The sequence below is a fragment of the Schistosoma mansoni genome (genome assembly GCF_000237925.1).
Source record: "Schistosoma mansoni, WGS project CABG00000000 data, supercontig 0208, strain Puerto Rico, whole genome shotgun sequence".
NCBI lineage: Eukaryota > Metazoa > Platyhelminthes > Trematoda > Strigeidida > Schistosomatidae > Schistosoma > Schistosoma mansoni.
This window is the reverse complement of record NW_017386080.1, coordinates 87743-106401: the sequence shown is the minus strand read 5'-3', so window position 1 is coordinate 106401 and position 18659 is coordinate 87743. Positions and strand designations below refer to the sequence as shown.

Sequence of the window (18659 nt, the reverse complement as noted above, 5' to 3'; positions counted from 1 at the left end):
AACACGTATAAGTAAGAGTTTAACAAAATTATGAATGCACATAGAAAATGTTCTATTAAAAAAAACCCAAGAGAATCTCATACCTGGATTAGCTAATACTAAATCTGTCTCTTTTGATAATTTTGCTTGTCTTAAACCTTCAACAAGACGTTGATATTCTTCTTTTAAACGTTCTGAATTATTTGTCTTAGCTTCATTAACAGTTTGTGTTAATAAATTTAAACTAGTCGTACATTTTTCTAAAGAACGTCTTGTAATTAAACAACTCATTGATTCAATACAAACATTATCTATAAAGCAAAAAATACAAATAAGTGCATATACAACAAAAGTTAATTAATTAGTTGACTCGATTTGAGAAAAGGGTTGACTTCAAAGCGCCCCCAAATTCCCTGGTACGGCCGAGAGTGGGGAGAGTCCACTCTCCCTCTCGAAATGCTCTCACATGGCCACGCGAATATATAGCCTCTGCCACACAAGTCCTACTCACTGCCTTCTCGTGGCACTACTGTTGTTTACGAAATTGAGAGGATGAAAAGTGAATGTCCGTTGCTCTAACCGGGTTGGTGGACACGGAGGGTCCACCTAGGGGAGTTGGAAAACCCTGATTCCAAACCAATGGTGCACATGGGCTCCAGTATCCTGAGGGAACAAATGGCGTACGAATCAATCATTGATCACCGGCTACCATGGGACTGCATCTCCTTACGATGCTCCACTGCCTTGTGGATCAGACCTTTAGGTCAAAGGCTGTGGGTGTGGCCCCCTAAGAAAACCACCTGCTTCGGTTTGGGCACCCGGGCAGTATCACAGCCCACACACAAATAAATGAAATGACGAATCCTATTGACGATACTATTCTCGCTCATATTAGAAGCAAGACAATTTACACTATTATTATTATTACCATTGTTATTATTATTATTATTATTATTATTATTATTATTATTTACTACGTCGCTTTTTCACCCCCTTTTATCCCCAATTTGTGTAACCTTACTTTTCAACTTATGCAGCAGCTCGCTCTTGGTGGAAAATCTGTCCTATCTAAACGATCTCCAGTCACTGTCTGGTTGAAAGTGAACGCTTCCACCAATTATGAATACTGAAGCAGTCTTTCTGAAACCACGTACGCCGTTCAAGCTGGCTTCCTTCAACGTTCGCACACTAATGCAGATCAGACAACAGATAGGGCTGGCTATGTCTTTAGAAGGTCTTAATGTTGACGTTTGTTGTCTATCCGAGACCCGTATTCAAGACTCTAGTGAAGTACTACAAATTCGTTCTCCATCTGTCACCTCGAAAAGCTTGTTTCACGTGCGCTTATCCGGGGACCCTGTGGCATCTGCGTCTGGTCTTGCAGGCGTTGGTGTTGCACTAAGCGCTAGGACTGAGGCAGCACTAATCGATTGGATCCCCATTAACAGTCGGTTATGTGCTGTTAGATTAGAAAGTTCCATCAAAGTGAGAAGAAATCGGCGTGAGAATCGGTGTCTTTTCGTCATCTCCGCCTATGCCCCGATAGATTGCAGCCCGGATGCAATCAAGGATGAGTTTTACCATCAGTTAACAGTTCTTCTCCAGAAAGCGCGTTCGACAGATATTGTAGTACTAGCCGGAGACTTGAATGCACAGGTCGGGCGTCTAGGCACAGAAGAGAGTCGTCTAGGTGGCCGATGGGGACTTGTTGGTCGCAGGACAGATAACGGGGACCGTTTGCTGCAACTGTGCACAGACCACAACCTGTTTCTGGCCAGCACTAACTTCCGGCACAGTCATCGCCCATGTGCTACCTGGCGTCCTCCCTCTGTATCCCAAGCCTGGACTCAGATTGATCACATCGCGATCAGCTAACGCTGGCGTGGTTGTGTACAAGACTGCCGCTCCTTTTGGAGTACTTATCTGGAGTCTGGTCATGCCCTGGTCTGCGCCAATCTCACCTTACTTTTCAGTGGCCGAAGGATTGACCACCACCAACGGATCGATGTTAGTAAACTGGCTGCAACTTCTGTTGCAAGTAAGTATCGAGCGGAGCTAGCTTCTAGGCTAACTACCATCCCACCGAAAAGTATAGATGAGCATTGGTTGCATCTTCACGACGCCATGAAAATGGCGAGTAAAGCCGCTTGCGGCTTCGCGAAACGTCCCGCTTACAAGCACTGGGTGTCTTCTGGCTCCTTACAACTGATCGAAGCCCGTCGGTCTACTCCGGGTGACCGTGAGTATGACCACAAACGAAGGCTGTTACGTAATGAAATTGGGCAAAGCTTGCGTAAGGACCGAGAAGCCTGGTGGTTGGAGCGTGCTAATGAGATGGAAGCAGCAGCTGCATCTGGTAACTGCCGGAAGCTCTTCCAACTCATCCGAGCCACTGGCAGCAAGAAGTCTGGTGTGAGTGAAACAATCTACGAGGATGACGGGATGCCAATCACTAACATCTCTCGACGTCTTGGACGATGGGCGGAATTTTTCGAAGGGCAGTTCAACTGGCCTGCTGCTCCGGCAACATCAACCAGTTTGTCCTGTCCCCCATGGCCGGTGACGACTGATCCACCAAACGAGGCGGAAGTCCGCAAGGAACTCCAACTCTTGAAACGTTACAAATCACCGGGCCCAGATGACTTACCTCCGGCTCTTTTTAAAGATGGTGGTGACTTTCTGGCTAAGGAACTGACTGCGTTTTTTGCAAAGGTTTGGGAGCAAGAAAGTGTTCCAACATCATGGAATGAGTCAATAGTCGTCCCTATCTTTAAAAAGGGTTCACGTTGTTCCTGCAATAACTACCGTGGGATAAGTCTACTTCCGATTGCGTCCAAACTATTGGCTTCTATCATTCTTCGTAGGTTGTTTAAAACCCGAGAACGATTGACTCGCGAGGAGCAGGCTGGTTTTCGTTCTGGTCGAGGATGCATTGATCACATCTTCACCCTCCGCCAAATGTTAGAACACCGTCATACTTATCGCAGGCCAACAATCGTAGTGTTTCTTGATATCAGGGCTGCCTTAGATTCGTTGGACAGGACTGTTCTCTGGGATTGTCTATTGAAGAAGGGTGTGCCTGAGAAGTTCATTAACATCTTAAAGGCCCTGTATACGAACACCTCAGGCAGAGTGAGGGCATACAACCACCTTTCTCCCTTGTTCCATTCGAGCAGTGGGGTTAGGCAGGGTTGCCCAATCTCACCATTCCTCTTCAACTTTGCCATCGACGATATCCTGGAAACAGCTCTGACGGATGTAAGTAATGGCGGTGTGGATATGTTGCCTGGAGAACGACTTCTCGACCTCGAGTATGCGGATGATATTGTCTTACTGTGCGATAATGCCCAAGGCATGCAATCCGCACTTAATCAGTTGGCAATCAGTGTCCGCAGGTACGGTATGTGCTTTGCACCCTCCAAGTGCAAGGTACTCCTACAAGACTGGCAGGATTCTAATCCTGTACTCACCCTAGATGGTGAGCAGATTGAAGTAGTTGAGAAGTTCGTGTATCTAGGTAGCTACATAAGTGCTGGTGGGGGCGTGAGTGATGAGATTGATGCACGTATAATGAAAGCCAGAGCGACTTATGCCAATCTGGGCCATCTATGGCGCCTTCGTGATGTTAGTCTGGCTGTAAAAGGTCGGATCTACAACGCGTCGGTGAGAGCAGTTTTGTTCTATGCTTGTGAAACCTGGCCTCTCCGAGTTGAGGATGTTAGACGTCTCTTTGTGTTCGATCATCGTTGTCTCCGAAGGATTGCTGACATCCAGTGGCAACACCATGTTAGTAATGCAGAGGTTCGGCATCGTGTGTTCGGGCGCAGAGACGATAATTCAATTGGTGTCACCATCTTGAAACACCGACTTCGGTGGCTTGGACATGTTTTACGAATGTCGTCCCAGAGACTTCCACGTCGTGCATTATTTGCCGACCCTGGGACTGGTCGGAAAAAGCGGAGAGGAGGTCAGTGTATGACATGGTGTCGTGGCATGAAAGAGAGCTGCAAAGGGCTAGCTTCTGTTGGTCCTTCACGACTCCCTGGCTGGGATCCGAGAGATGGTGCAACACAGTGGCTAGAGACGTTATCAGATATGGCTCAGAATAGAAGCCAATGGCGGTCCTGCTGTAACCTTCTTCTACTTTCTTCATAAAGAGTGGCTATAACTATCCTAACTGAGAGAGCTCTTCTGGTTGTACATTCAGTTCCCCCCATCACTACTCTTCTCCTTTTCTTTTTTTTCCTTCTTTTATATATACGCATCTTCCCCCTTTCTCCTCCTATTCCCATTATTTTGTGTGGCGCATATGTATCCGGTGCCCCTTGTACCAATATATATGTGATTAAATAAATAAATAAATAGTGAATATCAGTGATTACATGCAGAAAACTACTTTTGAAACATTTAACCACTTAAATATTTAACTACTTAATTGATCAATATGATAATGACCTACCGATGTTATGCGCTTCATCAAAAACAACAACTGAATTCTTTGGTAATTCTCGTGAGACAACATTAGCTATTTTCGGATCAAGAAGATAAAAGTAGCTGTAGACGACTATATTCGCATAGGAAATCTTTTATAGAAAAAAGATATAAGTCTAGATTGGGAATACAAGGAATTCAACGTACAGCATATCGTGTAAGGAAGTAAGGACAATAGTTATGCTTTTTGGCATATGTTTTGATATCAGCCTACAAATTAAGAGAATATATTATAATAAATTAAATGTTGATTGGAAAATATCTACATACCATATTGTAGATGCCAGTGGGCAACGGATTGTCTCGACCGTGAAGATCGAATTCCTAATGTTTCAAAAAGTAAAATTATGTTACGAGAAAAGAAGACGGGCCATTTACCTCATAATATTTACAGTACGGAACATTTGGGTCAGTCATATGTTTTTTACGTACAAAGCTAGCGGTTAGTCGAAAACAAGCAGAATCAACAGCAGCTCCATCACCAGCCTGTTTTACATCACGTTGAATGCATAAATTTTTACGTGAACTAAGAACAATTCCCAAAAGACCACATCCTTTTTCATTAGTTTCCGTTGCATAATATTTATCAAGAACTTTTAATTCCTCAATGACTTTTTCTAATTCAGGTACTGTACGTGAACAATAAATGAATTTTTCAACTATTCCAGGGCGAGCTTTCATATAAGCAACAATTAATGAGAGTAATGAAACTGTTTTTCCAGTCCCAGATGGCATTTCTAAAACACCATGACCCTTTTTCATTAAAATTTAAATACTTTGAACTTACTTTGGCATCTATGGTACGCTTCAATTCAATCATATAATGATATTGCTCCGGATAGATGTACTCATATGGGAAATAAACCAGTAGTCCATCAATATTTATCCTGAAGTGAAATACTATATTTTTAATACTAACAAACTTCATTGTACTGAATCAGAGAGGTATCGACTGACTAGATAAGCAAATACAACTGAATTTGGATTGATTGACTAGTAAATTGTACAAAAATCCTTTCCTATAAGAAAACAAATTAAATGGTTATCAGAAACTACACTTTATGGATCTAATATATCTATACAGTGACGACCATACTACACGAAAAAATATCAGTAATAATAGCCTTACTCAATACGATACATTTGTTACAATAAACAATTACTGACACCAATTGTGCAATAGGCAAAAGTTGAATCCTGCAAGAACTGAAGTGCTTCTATTTAAGTCTTCTAGTATTTAGTTCGACAACAGTCCGAAACCTTTTTGTTATAACGCGTGAGTACATATAATTAGTCTTCATAATTGTTAAGTACGAACAAACCAAAATATGCAAGGTTAACTCTATTATTTGCACAGTTTGAAAAACAGGTGGCTCAAACGATTAAGCAGGCGCTCAGACATAAAGAGAATAAAACTTAAAACGGGGAGACGTCATTATGAAATGATATTATGTGAAGAATTATGAGGCACCGAAAATCGGACAAATATGACAATGGTGACAACAAAACCAACAAAAACGTTAGTTTAAACACTTGTTCACTTGTATCACCTCTTTCCAATGAATGAACTTTATAAACTATGGAAACAAATAAACAGTCTGTTGTATACAACTAGAACAATTTACAGAGCGTTATGGAATCCTAGGGAAACAAAATAAGAATAGATTAATTAAACTCAAATCTGCCCAGATGACTTGTAATGTGCACAACGACTGCTTTGATAACACAGACCTGCACCCAGTCATTCTGTTTCACTGACATATAGAGTTTCATACTGAGACAAGCTTAGAAATGTATCTTTAACAGAACCAAATAATTAACATCGTAAGATTTGTCCTGGAAACTAAGGTTAGCCATCCTTACACATTGACCAACAGAATTTGGCCTGACTGCCTCCAACAAGATCTTAACTAAAACTTTCGATTTGATGAAGCCAATCGATTTCTTGCTCCTCAAATTAAAGTGAGGCAGCGCGCACCAGCTGAATCGTTATTTACTTTCAAAGCGTTTTAAAGCAAAAAAACGAAACACAATTAAAATTGAAATTCTTGACGGCAAAATACGACCTTAAATAAGATCTTAAACCTCTTACGAATAGAAAATGTACGTACACCGTTGTAAATTTCATTCAGCCAAAAACCTAATATATGCAAAAGTACACGAGGAAATGATAGCCACAGTATATTAGTCTTTTGAGATCAAAAAAGCCTTCTTTTAAAACATGCTTTAAGATGCAAGGGAAAGTAAGGTTTAGATATAATATGTTGCAAAAAGCTAATGCACACACCAAACTCGTGTTGCAAGTGACCTTGAAGTAACGGTTGAATATGAAATGTTGCGCTTATACCAATATCTAATATACCTGTCACAAGCCTATATAAACCGACTGATTTATTTACAATCTCTTCCTGTTGTTACTTCAAAACTGTTTCAGTTTTTAATTGATGACCAGCGGCTGATACTATAGTCACTCGACTGCACTAATTCTATTCATTTTCGTAGTAATTTAAGGACTTGTATGTCCTGTAGTATGCATGAGTGGGTATGGCTCAGAACAGTAGGGTTTGTAGATACCAGCAACTATCACATTAACAAGCTGTATGTTGGTTGTTTGCAATGTAAAAAACAACAATTCGAATGCTAAATAATTCGAATGCTAAAACAAGACTGTAGGCCACCAGCGTAGATGATCTGTGTCGAATGATTGGGGACGCCTACTCGAGTTAGACGGGTATAGTAAGACGAACCATCCAACTTCGAAGTCACAACTCGTGGTCAGCACCTGACGTGGAATATCCTCTCATCGTATCACGGTACTATGGCTCCTTTGAAGACCGTATAACACAAAGGACGTTATTACAGAAATTTATTAGTAAGAGTAGGAACAAGGAGGAGAGTGTGACCTCCACCGCATGCGTCGGTCCATGACGTGCGAATACTTGACAGATGTTGGTTGTCAATTGACTTGACAGGGATCAGTGGACTGTTCGACACCCAGTGACCCGACTGCCTAATGATTTTACTAGGGCTCAGTGACGTTTCTTTGACCCAACACGACTGTTTAACGGACTAAATAAAAAAATAATTTTGTTTAGTCAATGGATTCCTTTCTCAGATTCTTCGATGGGAATGTCGACAGTCAGATGACAAGCAATTTGTTCTGGGATTGTGAGCCTCTTTAAATTGTCCTCATTCAATCTTCGTTTTGAAAGACAAGAAAAATCAGGGCAAACCTATCATTTATTCATTTAAAAACTGTGATCAAGTCGCCTCTTGTTCTTCTATCTGACAATGTAGATAGGTTTAGTCTAGCCAGTAGAGAATCATACGTAAACCATACTATTCCGAGAATGGAAACTTTTCCAACAGCTCAACATCTTTTTATGTAGGAGCTAGCCACTCGTATGCGGTACTCGGAGCGAGGACAAACGAATACAGGCCATCCCGAAGCTCTAAGCCATCGCCTCTACATTTTGTCGCTAGCCATATCTTGACCTCGTCAACATCTGGCAAAATTGATGGTGATAGAATACTAGAAAGTCAGTTACATGTAGAAAGAGCCGTGGAATGGTCTAGTTTGTCATTAGTACGTTTATATTTGTTATCATAACAGTAGATCTAACCGCAAAACGGTAGATTCGTCATGATGTGACTACCTGTTCTGTAAGATCTTATGTGAAAGTCACATCATTTTCCGTACTGACTCGTTCTATCATGACAATCGGCAATATGATGTTTAGTACTTTTGAAGAATAAATTTAGGCTGGGGATAAAATAATATATTTCATGTAGAAAGGGGTGAGTTACACGGAACGACCACACCTTCAAGGCTGAACCATGCCATACCGATCGACAATTCCCTAGTGATGGGAATGGGTGTTACATGATGAATGCAAATCATTTTAACAAGTATATGCTCGGCTCTAAATATCATATGTTTAAGATCGAATACCTTCACGACATATCCATATAATTTTTTTTAAAAATACGTTCACATTTTTTGTTTGCTGTTATTCGCGAATTCCGATAGCAACAATTTGAGTGTCATGCAATTTCTTGTTTTTCCATCATTATGGATATTGTAGTCGTTGAACTAGTCCTCTTAGATCAGTAAATTGATTATTTGTAGACAATGAGTTACAGTTTCCGTTAACTTCCAATTAAGACGTAGTTGTAGCTCAAACCCAACAACTGACCTTGTCCTTTAGATCGATTTCGCTTGCTTTTGGTCTGAGAGATTTTACCCTTTCAAGTAAAATGCTATCAATCTTGAACTGTTCGACATTCAATCTTTAATGTCCGCAAAAAGGCGTATGTTTTTGGCGGTCAGATTGGTGATTAATGGCATTATACTTCTTTTCGTTTATTTGTTCAACTGCCGGGCTGAGGACAAATTGCAATGAAATTCACTATTACCTTTATTTATACTAGAAAAAACTAATTAATGACGCAGATCTTTTCAGAAACGAGAACAAGCTCAGTCACTAGTGCAATAAAAGTTACTTGTCCAAAGTCTTAACTATAACAACAATGCAAACAAATATTTTCAACACTTTCACTGTGTATCTTCAATTATTTGGAGCTCCAACCATAACATGTAAAAACACTGGACAAGATACTACCTACAACCATTGTGGCAAATAGGGAAATGTTGCCGCCAAGAGATGAAACGTTAATGCGACTGAGCGAGACCAATGGCATCAATGTTCAAATCCGTTTGTGCCCTAATGAGAGGCGAAAGTGAATTTTGCTCCTTAAGTCAACTGATTGAGCAAGTCTGTGCTCAGAATGAGGCCTACAACAAACAACAGTAGGAGTTGTGCACGAGCAGATTGAATTCACACATAACTATAGCGCTTAGTTACCCACTGATTGGTACCGAAGAGCAGATAATTTAAAATCTGTTCCTATGTGTTTATTTGCGTGTATGTCTGGGAGTTGGGAAATCCCACATGTGTGTATGCTACATGACATTAACATCTCGTCCTTCCGTGATCAACATGTTTGTCTTCTTATTCGTTTATTTACTATGTATCAATCTAATTCTATGTTCTAGGATTTCTTTTTCCTGATATTTACTCACTCTCACGCTTTCTTCACTGTTATTCTTATTTCAGCATTTCCTGACTGGTAAATCATTTTTTACACGAACACTGATTCTGGAGGATGACATATTAGTTCAATGTTCTTAGATTGAACTTGCTTGAGTTGACTGACCCAAATTGTTTATTTTTTGGATACAATTTCGCCTTTTGTTGGCAGGAAATGCTCATTATTTTCGTCAATTTTGATTATTCCTTTTGAATGAACTAAACATAACTACCCAGTACAGTAGAGCCGTGTACTTCGCTTAACAATAGTCTCGGTTCTGGAACCCGGGCGTTTGTGGTCGTTACTATGGGTCCCTTGGATACGTTTAGGATATATCGAGTCCAACAGACTTAATGGCTAGCTGATGCGACCCATGAACAAGTTACTGGAACGTCTGTTGATATTTCACTAATTTCAATTTGTTTTTACTAATCATTGTGATCAGTTCGTTATTCCTCATTTCAGGAGCGAGTTATGGGTTCAGTTGGCTGATTTTTATGAACAAAGAAAGACTTGATTAAAGAGAACTATCAGGCGATGCACATTTGCAGGGCTACCAGTGGTATTGTGAGGGGTAAAAGATGTTGAATGTTGATAATGAAGTTCGAGGCTCTGTGTGATTTGAGACCGTAAGCGTCTGCAGAGGAGTAAATCGAACACCCCCAGTAGGTCAGGTGCAGTATGACTTACAGGTAATCTATATGGAGAGCACAGTAAATTATCATGTCGTTCGGAAAACTATGAATATCGAAAGCACAATTCGGCGTCTCTTTGCAATCGTAACAGACTGAGAAACAAACCTATGATCAATCCTGAGTCACGGACAGCGATGTTATATTAGTTACCGAGTCTGAGCCCCACGATATGCCCTACTACTTTCTTCTGCGAGGACTCATGGACTTGCGGAACATGAAAACTAGTTAGCCAGCACAGGATTGAAGTACTTGCGAGATAATAATTGAGTAATTTGTTGTAACAGATTGATTGGGACTCAGCCATACTGGCTCCTACTTGTTGGACTAAGAGGAGAAGTAGAGAGACAATTCAGTAAACTAAGACAACTGAGCCAAAGTAGTGTGGGAGTGCAACAATGAAGCTTTCATAAGACAATGCTATGGCAGGCCCGGTTTCGAGAAGATCAAATAAAAATCACTATTTGGAGGGTCACAAGTACGGGGCTACATCATAGGGAAAAAAACTGTTTGACACTAGTGTACAAAGCAGGCAGCTTTGTCGATATGAGTTTTCCAAATTAGCGAGGCAAATGTAAATGACTGAATTTGCTATGTGCTTTTTCTTTGTATCTGCTTCAGTTGTAGACTACATTTAAAATAGTTGGTCTCGTTTCGTTTTTGCCTGAAATCTTACAGTTATTTCTCAAGAGTGAAAAGCCTAATCGACAAAGTAGTCATATTATATTGTTATTAATATTGTAGCTGTAAATAATTTCTCAAAATCAATAAATTCTTAAGTGTTCGACATTGGATGCTGACCACATTGTTTTAAGTGGACTTGTTTAACTGAAGGCTTTCGGTCATGCATCCGCACCAGATCACGTTACGACTCAGCTTGGGAAACAGCTCCTACGTTCACTAGCCAGATTAGAGCAAACGCTTCTCGATATATTGATAACGCATCTAATATATCTTCCCGATATCTTCGCATCTGAATTCTGATTTTAACCGATTGGGGGACGCTTCGAATATAGGTGTTACTGGCTAATAGTTGTAAAACTAGAATACGGGACATTCTAATATCATACTGTACCACTGAGAGTACTTACATACAACATAGCGTCAACTTAATGAATAGCAGTTTAAGTATTGTAGCATCACTGGGGGTGTAAGAACAACAAAATCGGAATTTCATATTTTCGACTTGTGGACTAAAGGAACATCATTGGACGCTAGAGTAACATGAGTGAATATTTGATATAATTAGCAAAGACACAAAGACTAATAGATAATTGAAGTAAAACTGGCTGAGCGTTGAAACAACAAAACAAGGACCTCCTAGAATTGTCAAGAAAATCAAGCAGTAAAGCATATATAGAACTCAGATATTTAACGGACTATAAATACGTAAATAAAAAAACAGAGCTTCTCTTAATGGCATTCTACTAATGCTTGACATATTTCCTTTGAATTTGTAGCAAAGCACTACTGATATTGATTAACACAAGCCGATTAACCGTAAGCCTTATCTTCTGAACAGTGAACAAGTCTGACTGAAATATTGAAGGGTGACACTGGACGATTGTTTTTATACACAAGTTTACAAGGACAATTTGCGGAGTATCAGCTTTGGCGTTTAATCAATCGCGAGTGAGTCCAGGAGTCTGGTGGGTTGTTTTTTATCGTCGTGGACCTTAGTTTGGTTTATTGTTTGAAGTCCAAACCAAGCTGCTAAGTTTTACTGAAGAACTACATAAAAACACACTGTCATCAACTACTGAGTATATGGTCTACATACACCTACTAATAACCATAATCGCGTATAATATATTCATTCTATCAGTTAAGCAGCCAGACCATGGTCACCTATTGAGCGAATCCTCCATCTAGTAATTGTGTACCATCCTTCGCAACATAGCCTCAAAGAGGAGCTCTTATGAATCTTTCCCTACTGTTATAGCCATCAGTGTTACTGATGATAAATTTATAAAGGCGATTTTGTTTTATACATGGATAGTAGCTCTTGTGTACCTCGTTTCAATTATATTAGAAATAAAGACTACTAAGTTTTCGCTAGGCATGAGGTAAGACGGCACTGAACACTTCAAACAGATCCGCGTTTGACACCTCTGCAAGAGTATTGTATCTATTTTGATAAAATTAGCAGCGTCTGAAGCATTATCGTTAGTCTGCGTTTTTTCTACCTTACAGATCCTACACCAGAAGATCAGTATCAGATTTACAATCGGCTAAAAATCGGTGGTCGTTCAAGCGTATCAGAAGCATCAAACTAGTTGAAAACAATGTCTAGTTTCTTGGGAAAGTGGAAACTTAGCGAGTCACACAACTTCGATGCTGTCATGTCAAAGCTAGGTAACTACACACTGTTAAAATTTATAGTTGTATACATCTTCGAGCGAATGTAAGATACTTATGATTTTTGTTTTTCCTCGTGCTTCTAGTATCATATTCCTCCCAGTTGTGGAATTGGTGTTTATTTTTAATTTTCCAAAACTGTTTTATTATGTGTCTTGTGTGGTTTGCGAGTGGTATGTACAAGTGCTCAGCATTTTATCGTCCAAACATTTTGCCCTATCCAAAATGAAATATTACTTCAGTAATCAAACACTAAGAGAACTAATCATAATGAAGACCAAAATTATGTATATCTTTGGGACAACTCCGAGGTTAATCCAACTAGATATTTACAGACGTTTACATCAACAGTCTAACTAGTGAACTGACTGACTGACTAACTGGTGAACGACTGTTTGTTGATTAGGGATTTCTGTGTTATTTCTCAGTGTAAATAACGTCCACACAGCAAAACCATCACTCATGTATGAGGCAGTTATGTCTTTAATTCTTATAACTTACGTGCATACATTGTTCGTATCTTGTGATCATTGGTTAGGTGTTGAAAGTATGACATGTATTTATTGCTTTTGTGTTGACCATATCCTCTGTTCGGGTTTTCTCTGTATACATTTTCAGTATTTCTTTATCAACTAAATAGGGAATTTAATTTATTTATATTTTCCTGTCAGGTGTCTCATGGGCAACTCGACAGATTGGGAACACAGTGACCCCAACTGTAACCTTCACAATGGATGGGGATAAAATGACTATGTTAACAGAGTCAACTTTCAAAAATCTTTCTTGTACGTTCAAGTTCGGCGAGGAATTCGATGAAAAAACAAGTGACGGCAGAAATGTCAAGGTAAATAAACTTTTGGCTTCTAGGTATTTATGTGCTTTAAAGATGCAATACTTACTAAGAAACAATAACTAAATAACTAGACATTTTTTTGATCAGTTGTTAATTCATGGGGATTGATCTAATGGATCTTAGCTTCCAATCACCAAACCAAGTATTTGTGCGTAGTTATTAACTCATCCGCGTTTTTACCTGTTCTTTCCTTTATTCCTCAATAGCCAACCTATTATTATTATTAGGTTCAGGGCTGATCAGTGATGCAGAGTAAACCGTTATCCGGACATCGACTTGATGTTAAAGCCTTCCACAAGTAGTTGCGTGTATGGTCGAGGTCACTTCTTTCAATTTCAATCATTGTACACCGACACTTAAGTAACCAAAACGGTAAATGAAACAACACAACTAGATGTAATTTCAAAAAATAGATGTTAGTAAGTAGCTGCCACCCATAACACAAAGACCAAAAACCCAGAAATACTCATTGCACTACATCCTTACTGCTATAGTCATCAGTTGTCAAACGCGTTTTATTCCCATGAAAGAATAATATTTTCACTCTGGCTATTTGCTTAATTCCCTTGTAGTCAGTTGTTGAAAAAAATTCCGAGTCGAAGTTAACGCAAACTCAAGTAGATCCCAAAAACACAACTGTAATCGTTCGTGAAGTGGATGGTGATACTATGAAAACGGTAACTTATATTTTCTCACTCTTGATATGTATTCCTTTTTAGACTGTGACTGTTGGTGACGTTACTGCCATTCGCAATTATAAACGACTATCCTAACGCCTCCAAATGAACACTGATATTTGCTGAGGGTTTTTTTGTAACCGCTTGTATTCCTACTATTTTTATTACAATGATGATAATCACCGGTGGATAAATTTTGCTATGCATGTATCGTTCTATATTAATTAATCATTCTCGCATTTCAATAAATACTGCTTATTGTTGTATCTTGTAATTGTTAAGACTCAGTAATGGGTAGGATATTTTACATTTGCGTGCGTATGATCTATGTTATTACTTAAATATTACTGTTTTCTGTGGTCAAAAGAGTTAGTGAATCGTCTATTTAGCGTTGACTAGATTCACTTCGTTAAGGAGTGCGATATATTTATCCATAGCACGTATAGAATCAACCAGCCAAGCATACATAACGTAGGACATGCCGAACATGTGCATCCGTCCTAGTTGTTGTACGAAATTAGCACAGATAAAATTATTTTAAGATTAATCCCAAAGTAGTTTGACTCGTAATAATGTCAGTAGTTGCAGAGAAGACTAGGTCGAAAAGAGGAAAAAGGTATAAGGAGATTTTGGAAAATGAGTGAAGACACCTGCTACTTAAACATGTACATACGTACCAGATTCTGTTTTGTCATAATCTGGCGGACTCCAACTGGCTAGTCCATGTCCGTTAACGCGTAGCGTATGAGGAGGTTAATTTGACCATGTTTTTGTTAACCCCAGACTAAATTGATTAAGTCTTGTACTTACGAATCTTTAAGGTTAGATATTTCTGCTGCGAAGCAAATTGAAAGTGACCATTGGTTTATGAGCAGAATAGCTCTCGGTGCATCTAAGGAGATTTTTGACAAGATAACGTGTTTTTATGGTTATACTCCTATCTTTGTTGACGGAAAGTAATCCATATCTGGTACTCAAGTCTTATCTTCGAAGTAAATGTGTTTACATATGAGGTTTTTGTTGATTCAGTAAATCTGTATTTTATCTCATACTAGGCAGAATGGTCAAGCTGTAGTCCAGATGTAGGGACTAAATTATTATCCAGAGTAATCAGTCTCAAAATACTTTGTTCATGCTTCTCTAAACAATTTTATAGAAGGAAATCTTGCTCAGTTAAGGAGAATAAAATTTAGTAATGAAATCCCGATGTAAAGTTTTTGTTTTTGATGCACCTTCGCGTAACTCTTCCCTCCCTCGCGAACATACATTATCGTTAGTGTGAGTATTTAGCCACTTTACATCGTTAGGAGGTAACCATGTTCATTATATAGTACAACCTTTTAAAGAAAATGATTGTATATTCACTAAAACTTGTATAAATAGCTATTCCAGTGACAACAGAAATAGCCCATTTTGATTTCAATTACTAGAAAAATACGCTTATAAGTGTAGATTACGTATGTCCAACGACTCCCTACCTCGGCTGATAGTGTTTATGGATGTAGATGGTTGGTGAAGTAAATGTGTAGGCGGTCAAGACCTGACATCAGTCTATAAAGTCATTAACTACCTTATTTCTAGAAAGTGCTTGAATTATCTTGTTTTTGGTATTCGGGACTGAATTTTGATCAAATTACTTAGCATTTGTTCATCCTCAGCTAATTGCTTTGATGATGTCTAATTGTCACGGCTCGAACCGTTGCGTTTATGTGGCTGTGAATTCAGTTCCCTCAATTCCATAGTTTTATTAAAGGAGGAATACCCATTTCATAAATCGAAAAAATTCCTATAACTTAGGTATCACCATTAGATCAACACCGTGTGGACTAACCTTGAACACAATCGTACAGGTTATGTCTATGTTTCTTGAAACTGAATAGATACTTCTTGTTCCGTTTCTCTCACTGTTCAACTGATTAACACTAACTGGAGTTTTATTATTGAAGACAATAGTTTTTTTTTCGCACCCATTTCTAGTTCTTTTCAGTAAACTATCTCGTTTCTATTCACTTAGTATTGTTTGTTTGAATCTTCCCATTGATGTTTTAGGACTGCTACTGGTCAGTCTCTAATTGGCATATGTGCGTATTGCCTCGATATAGCCTAAATTCACAAGCCCCCAAATGCCCTGGTACGGCCGAGAGTGGGGAGAGTCTGCTCTCCCTCCCGAAATGCTCTCATATGGCCACGCGAATATATAGCCTCTGCCAGGGAAGTCCTACTCACTGCCTTCTCGTGGCGGGGGTGTTGTTCACAAAAGTGAGAGGACGAAAAGCGAATGTCCGGTGCTTTAACCGGGTTGGTGGATGTGGAGGATCCACCTAGGGGAGTTGGAAAACCCTGATTCCAAACCAATGGTGCACATGGGCTCCAGGATCCTGAAGGAAAGAATGGCGTATGAACCAACTGTTGGTCACCGGCTACCATGGGACTGCATCTCCTTACGATGCTCCACTGCCTTGTGGAATAGACCTTTAGGTCAAAGGCTCCTGGTGTGGCCCCCTAAGAAAACCACCTGCTTCAGTCTGGGCACCTGACAGTATCACAGCCCTCACACAAATCGAATGAGATTTGTGAGGCGCATATTTATCTGGTGCTTCCTTGTACCTATATTTATGTGTTTAAATAGAAACACAAGCATTATAAGCAAAGATGGATAGTGGCTAGCAGTGGAATCCAGTTTGACGCGCGTTTCGTCCTATTTGGGACTCGTCAACTGGATGTACCTACATCTCAGATTTGTTGATGTTCACTCTGGGACTGGAACCCAGTACCTTTCGCTTCAAACTCCATCGCGTTATCCACTCGGCCACTGAGTCCTGATAGCCACTTGCTTGTGCAATGGGGTGAAGTTTAAATTCACTTAGTATTTCACTTAGTGTTTCTATGGTCACTAACAATCATCGATAAGATGAAACACTTAACAAACTAATTAAGTAGTTAGTTAGCATAGGTGTGCTTAGCAGTATAAGTGTAGTTAATTTATTTGAATAGTAACCTTTGACACTTTCCTACAGACTGAAAAAAACTTGCTAGATAGAAACGTAAATAACTCATTAGTTGATATAATAAAAGCCATGTAACTAACTAACTAACAATAAGCATGACTTAACCGAGTTTGAAGACGCAGATTATTAGATTTTGTACTGAACATAACACTTCCTCACTAAGTGACCTAAAGGAATTGGTTTCAAACCCCTGATAATTCTGTAAGTTTACACTGTCGTGGAATATCAGATTGGATAGAAACAAATGTCTAGTGTTCTGTGGCTTTTAGCAGATTTCCACTTTGTAAATCATAAAACATTGTTCCCTTTATTTACTGGAAAACCTAGTACTGTAGTCACTTATTTTGTAATCTCTATTGTTGTTAGTGTTTATTTATAGGATCCAAACAATAACTTGTGTTGAAGTTAGACATTAACACCGCCGGATGCCGGCCAGCTCAGTGGTTTAGAGGTTAAACGCTCGGGCGTGAGACTGATAGGTTTTGGGTTCGAATCTCGCGAGGCGGGATTAAGGATTTGGACGAAACGGCCGTCCAGTGCTTTCAGGTTTTCCATGGTGGTCTAGCTTCAATTGATTCATGATCTCAACTGTTAAAATAACTTGTGTATTTTAAACAAGAAACAACTTGGTAGACCATTGAATCATGTATACCTCTATATTATACTAAATTAACTGACTCAATATTACTACTATAAACTTTATTCGATACTAAATGGTTGGGATCAACAACATCAGAAAACTAGTTGGCAAAGATGGGTTGTGGCTAGCAGTGGAATCCAGAATGTGCGTTTCATCCTATTTGGAACTCATCGGCTGGATATACCTGCATCCCAGAGCTGATGTTCACTCTGGGACTGGAACCCAGTACCTTTCACTCCAAACGCTATCGCGTTATCCACTTAACTACTGAGTCCTGATAGTCACTAAGTGAATAATCTATTGATCATTATTCACTAGCGTGAATTTGTGGAGATTTCCATACAGATTCAATATCATATTCATTATCACGAATTGATACCAAAACTAAAGATCAGACGGCAATGGAAACTGTTCCCTTCTAATTTGTTACTATTTGGTACTGCACATCCGTGAATCCACACACGTAACTAACCATCCTACCTTCAGGTTCGTCGATGAACAATTGGTGAGAACCAAACTCCCTATATTTTTATCTTCAGTTAACCTATCTCATATAGTGTAATTCTCATCTGGTTTCGTCAGTAAGTCTCACTTTTGTCTAGTTCAATAGAATCTAGATCAGTTGCTTATTTAATCCCATTCACTGAGTGTGGATTTACAGACACAATTCAAAGAAAAATATTTGGTTAATATCAGAAGGGAGTTTTGTGGATAATATAGTAATTTCAATAGTTCAGATCATGAGTTAATTGAAGCTAGACCACCATGCGAAACCTGGAAGCAATGGACGGCCGTTTCGTCTTATTGTGAGACTCTTCAGCAGTGCACATCCATGGTCCCACCTCGCGAGATTCGAACCCAGGACCTATC

The 18659-nt window shown here is 39.3% G+C and overlaps 2 protein-coding genes across 3 annotated transcripts in view; one reads left to right on the top strand and one right to left on the bottom strand.

The window, feature by feature from the left end:
* Positions 1–5290, bottom strand: part of Smp_199100 (DNA repair helicase rad3/xp-d, putative) — a gene marked incomplete at both ends in the record, with an annotated part of 51580 nt that extends 46290 nt beyond the window's left edge. The window contains 6 exons of the mRNA XM_018792821.1: positions 84–290; positions 4439–4562; positions 4618–4680; positions 4741–4794; positions 4849–5223; positions 5258–5290. Coding sequence (XP_018647197.1) covers positions 84–290; positions 4439–4562; positions 4618–4680; positions 4741–4794; positions 4849–5223; positions 5258–5290 — 856 coding nt within the window. The remainder of the gene's footprint in view (positions 1–83; positions 291–4438; positions 4563–4617; positions 4681–4740; positions 4795–4848; positions 5224–5257) is intronic.
* A 6551-nt stretch (positions 5291–11841) lies between these two features.
* Positions 11842–14407, top strand: Smp_095360.1 (the record flags this gene model as incomplete). Of its 2 annotated transcripts, XM_018792809.1 has the most annotated exons (5): positions 11842–11885; positions 12447–12608; positions 13283–13455; positions 14037–14141; positions 14184–14407. In XM_018792809.1, exons 2-5 carry the CDS (start codon positions 12539–12541, stop codon positions 14235–14237), a joined length of 402 nt encoding a protein of 133 aa, XP_018647196.1. In that variant the 5' UTR covers positions 11842–11885; positions 12447–12538. The 2 variants fall into 2 exon arrangements, with proteins under 2 accessions (XP_018647196.1, XP_018647195.1); XM_018792798.1 differs by lacking the exon at positions 14037–14141 and having other exon boundaries at positions 11874–11902; positions 14184–14237.
* Between the last annotated feature and the right edge of the window lie 4252 nt (positions 14408–18659).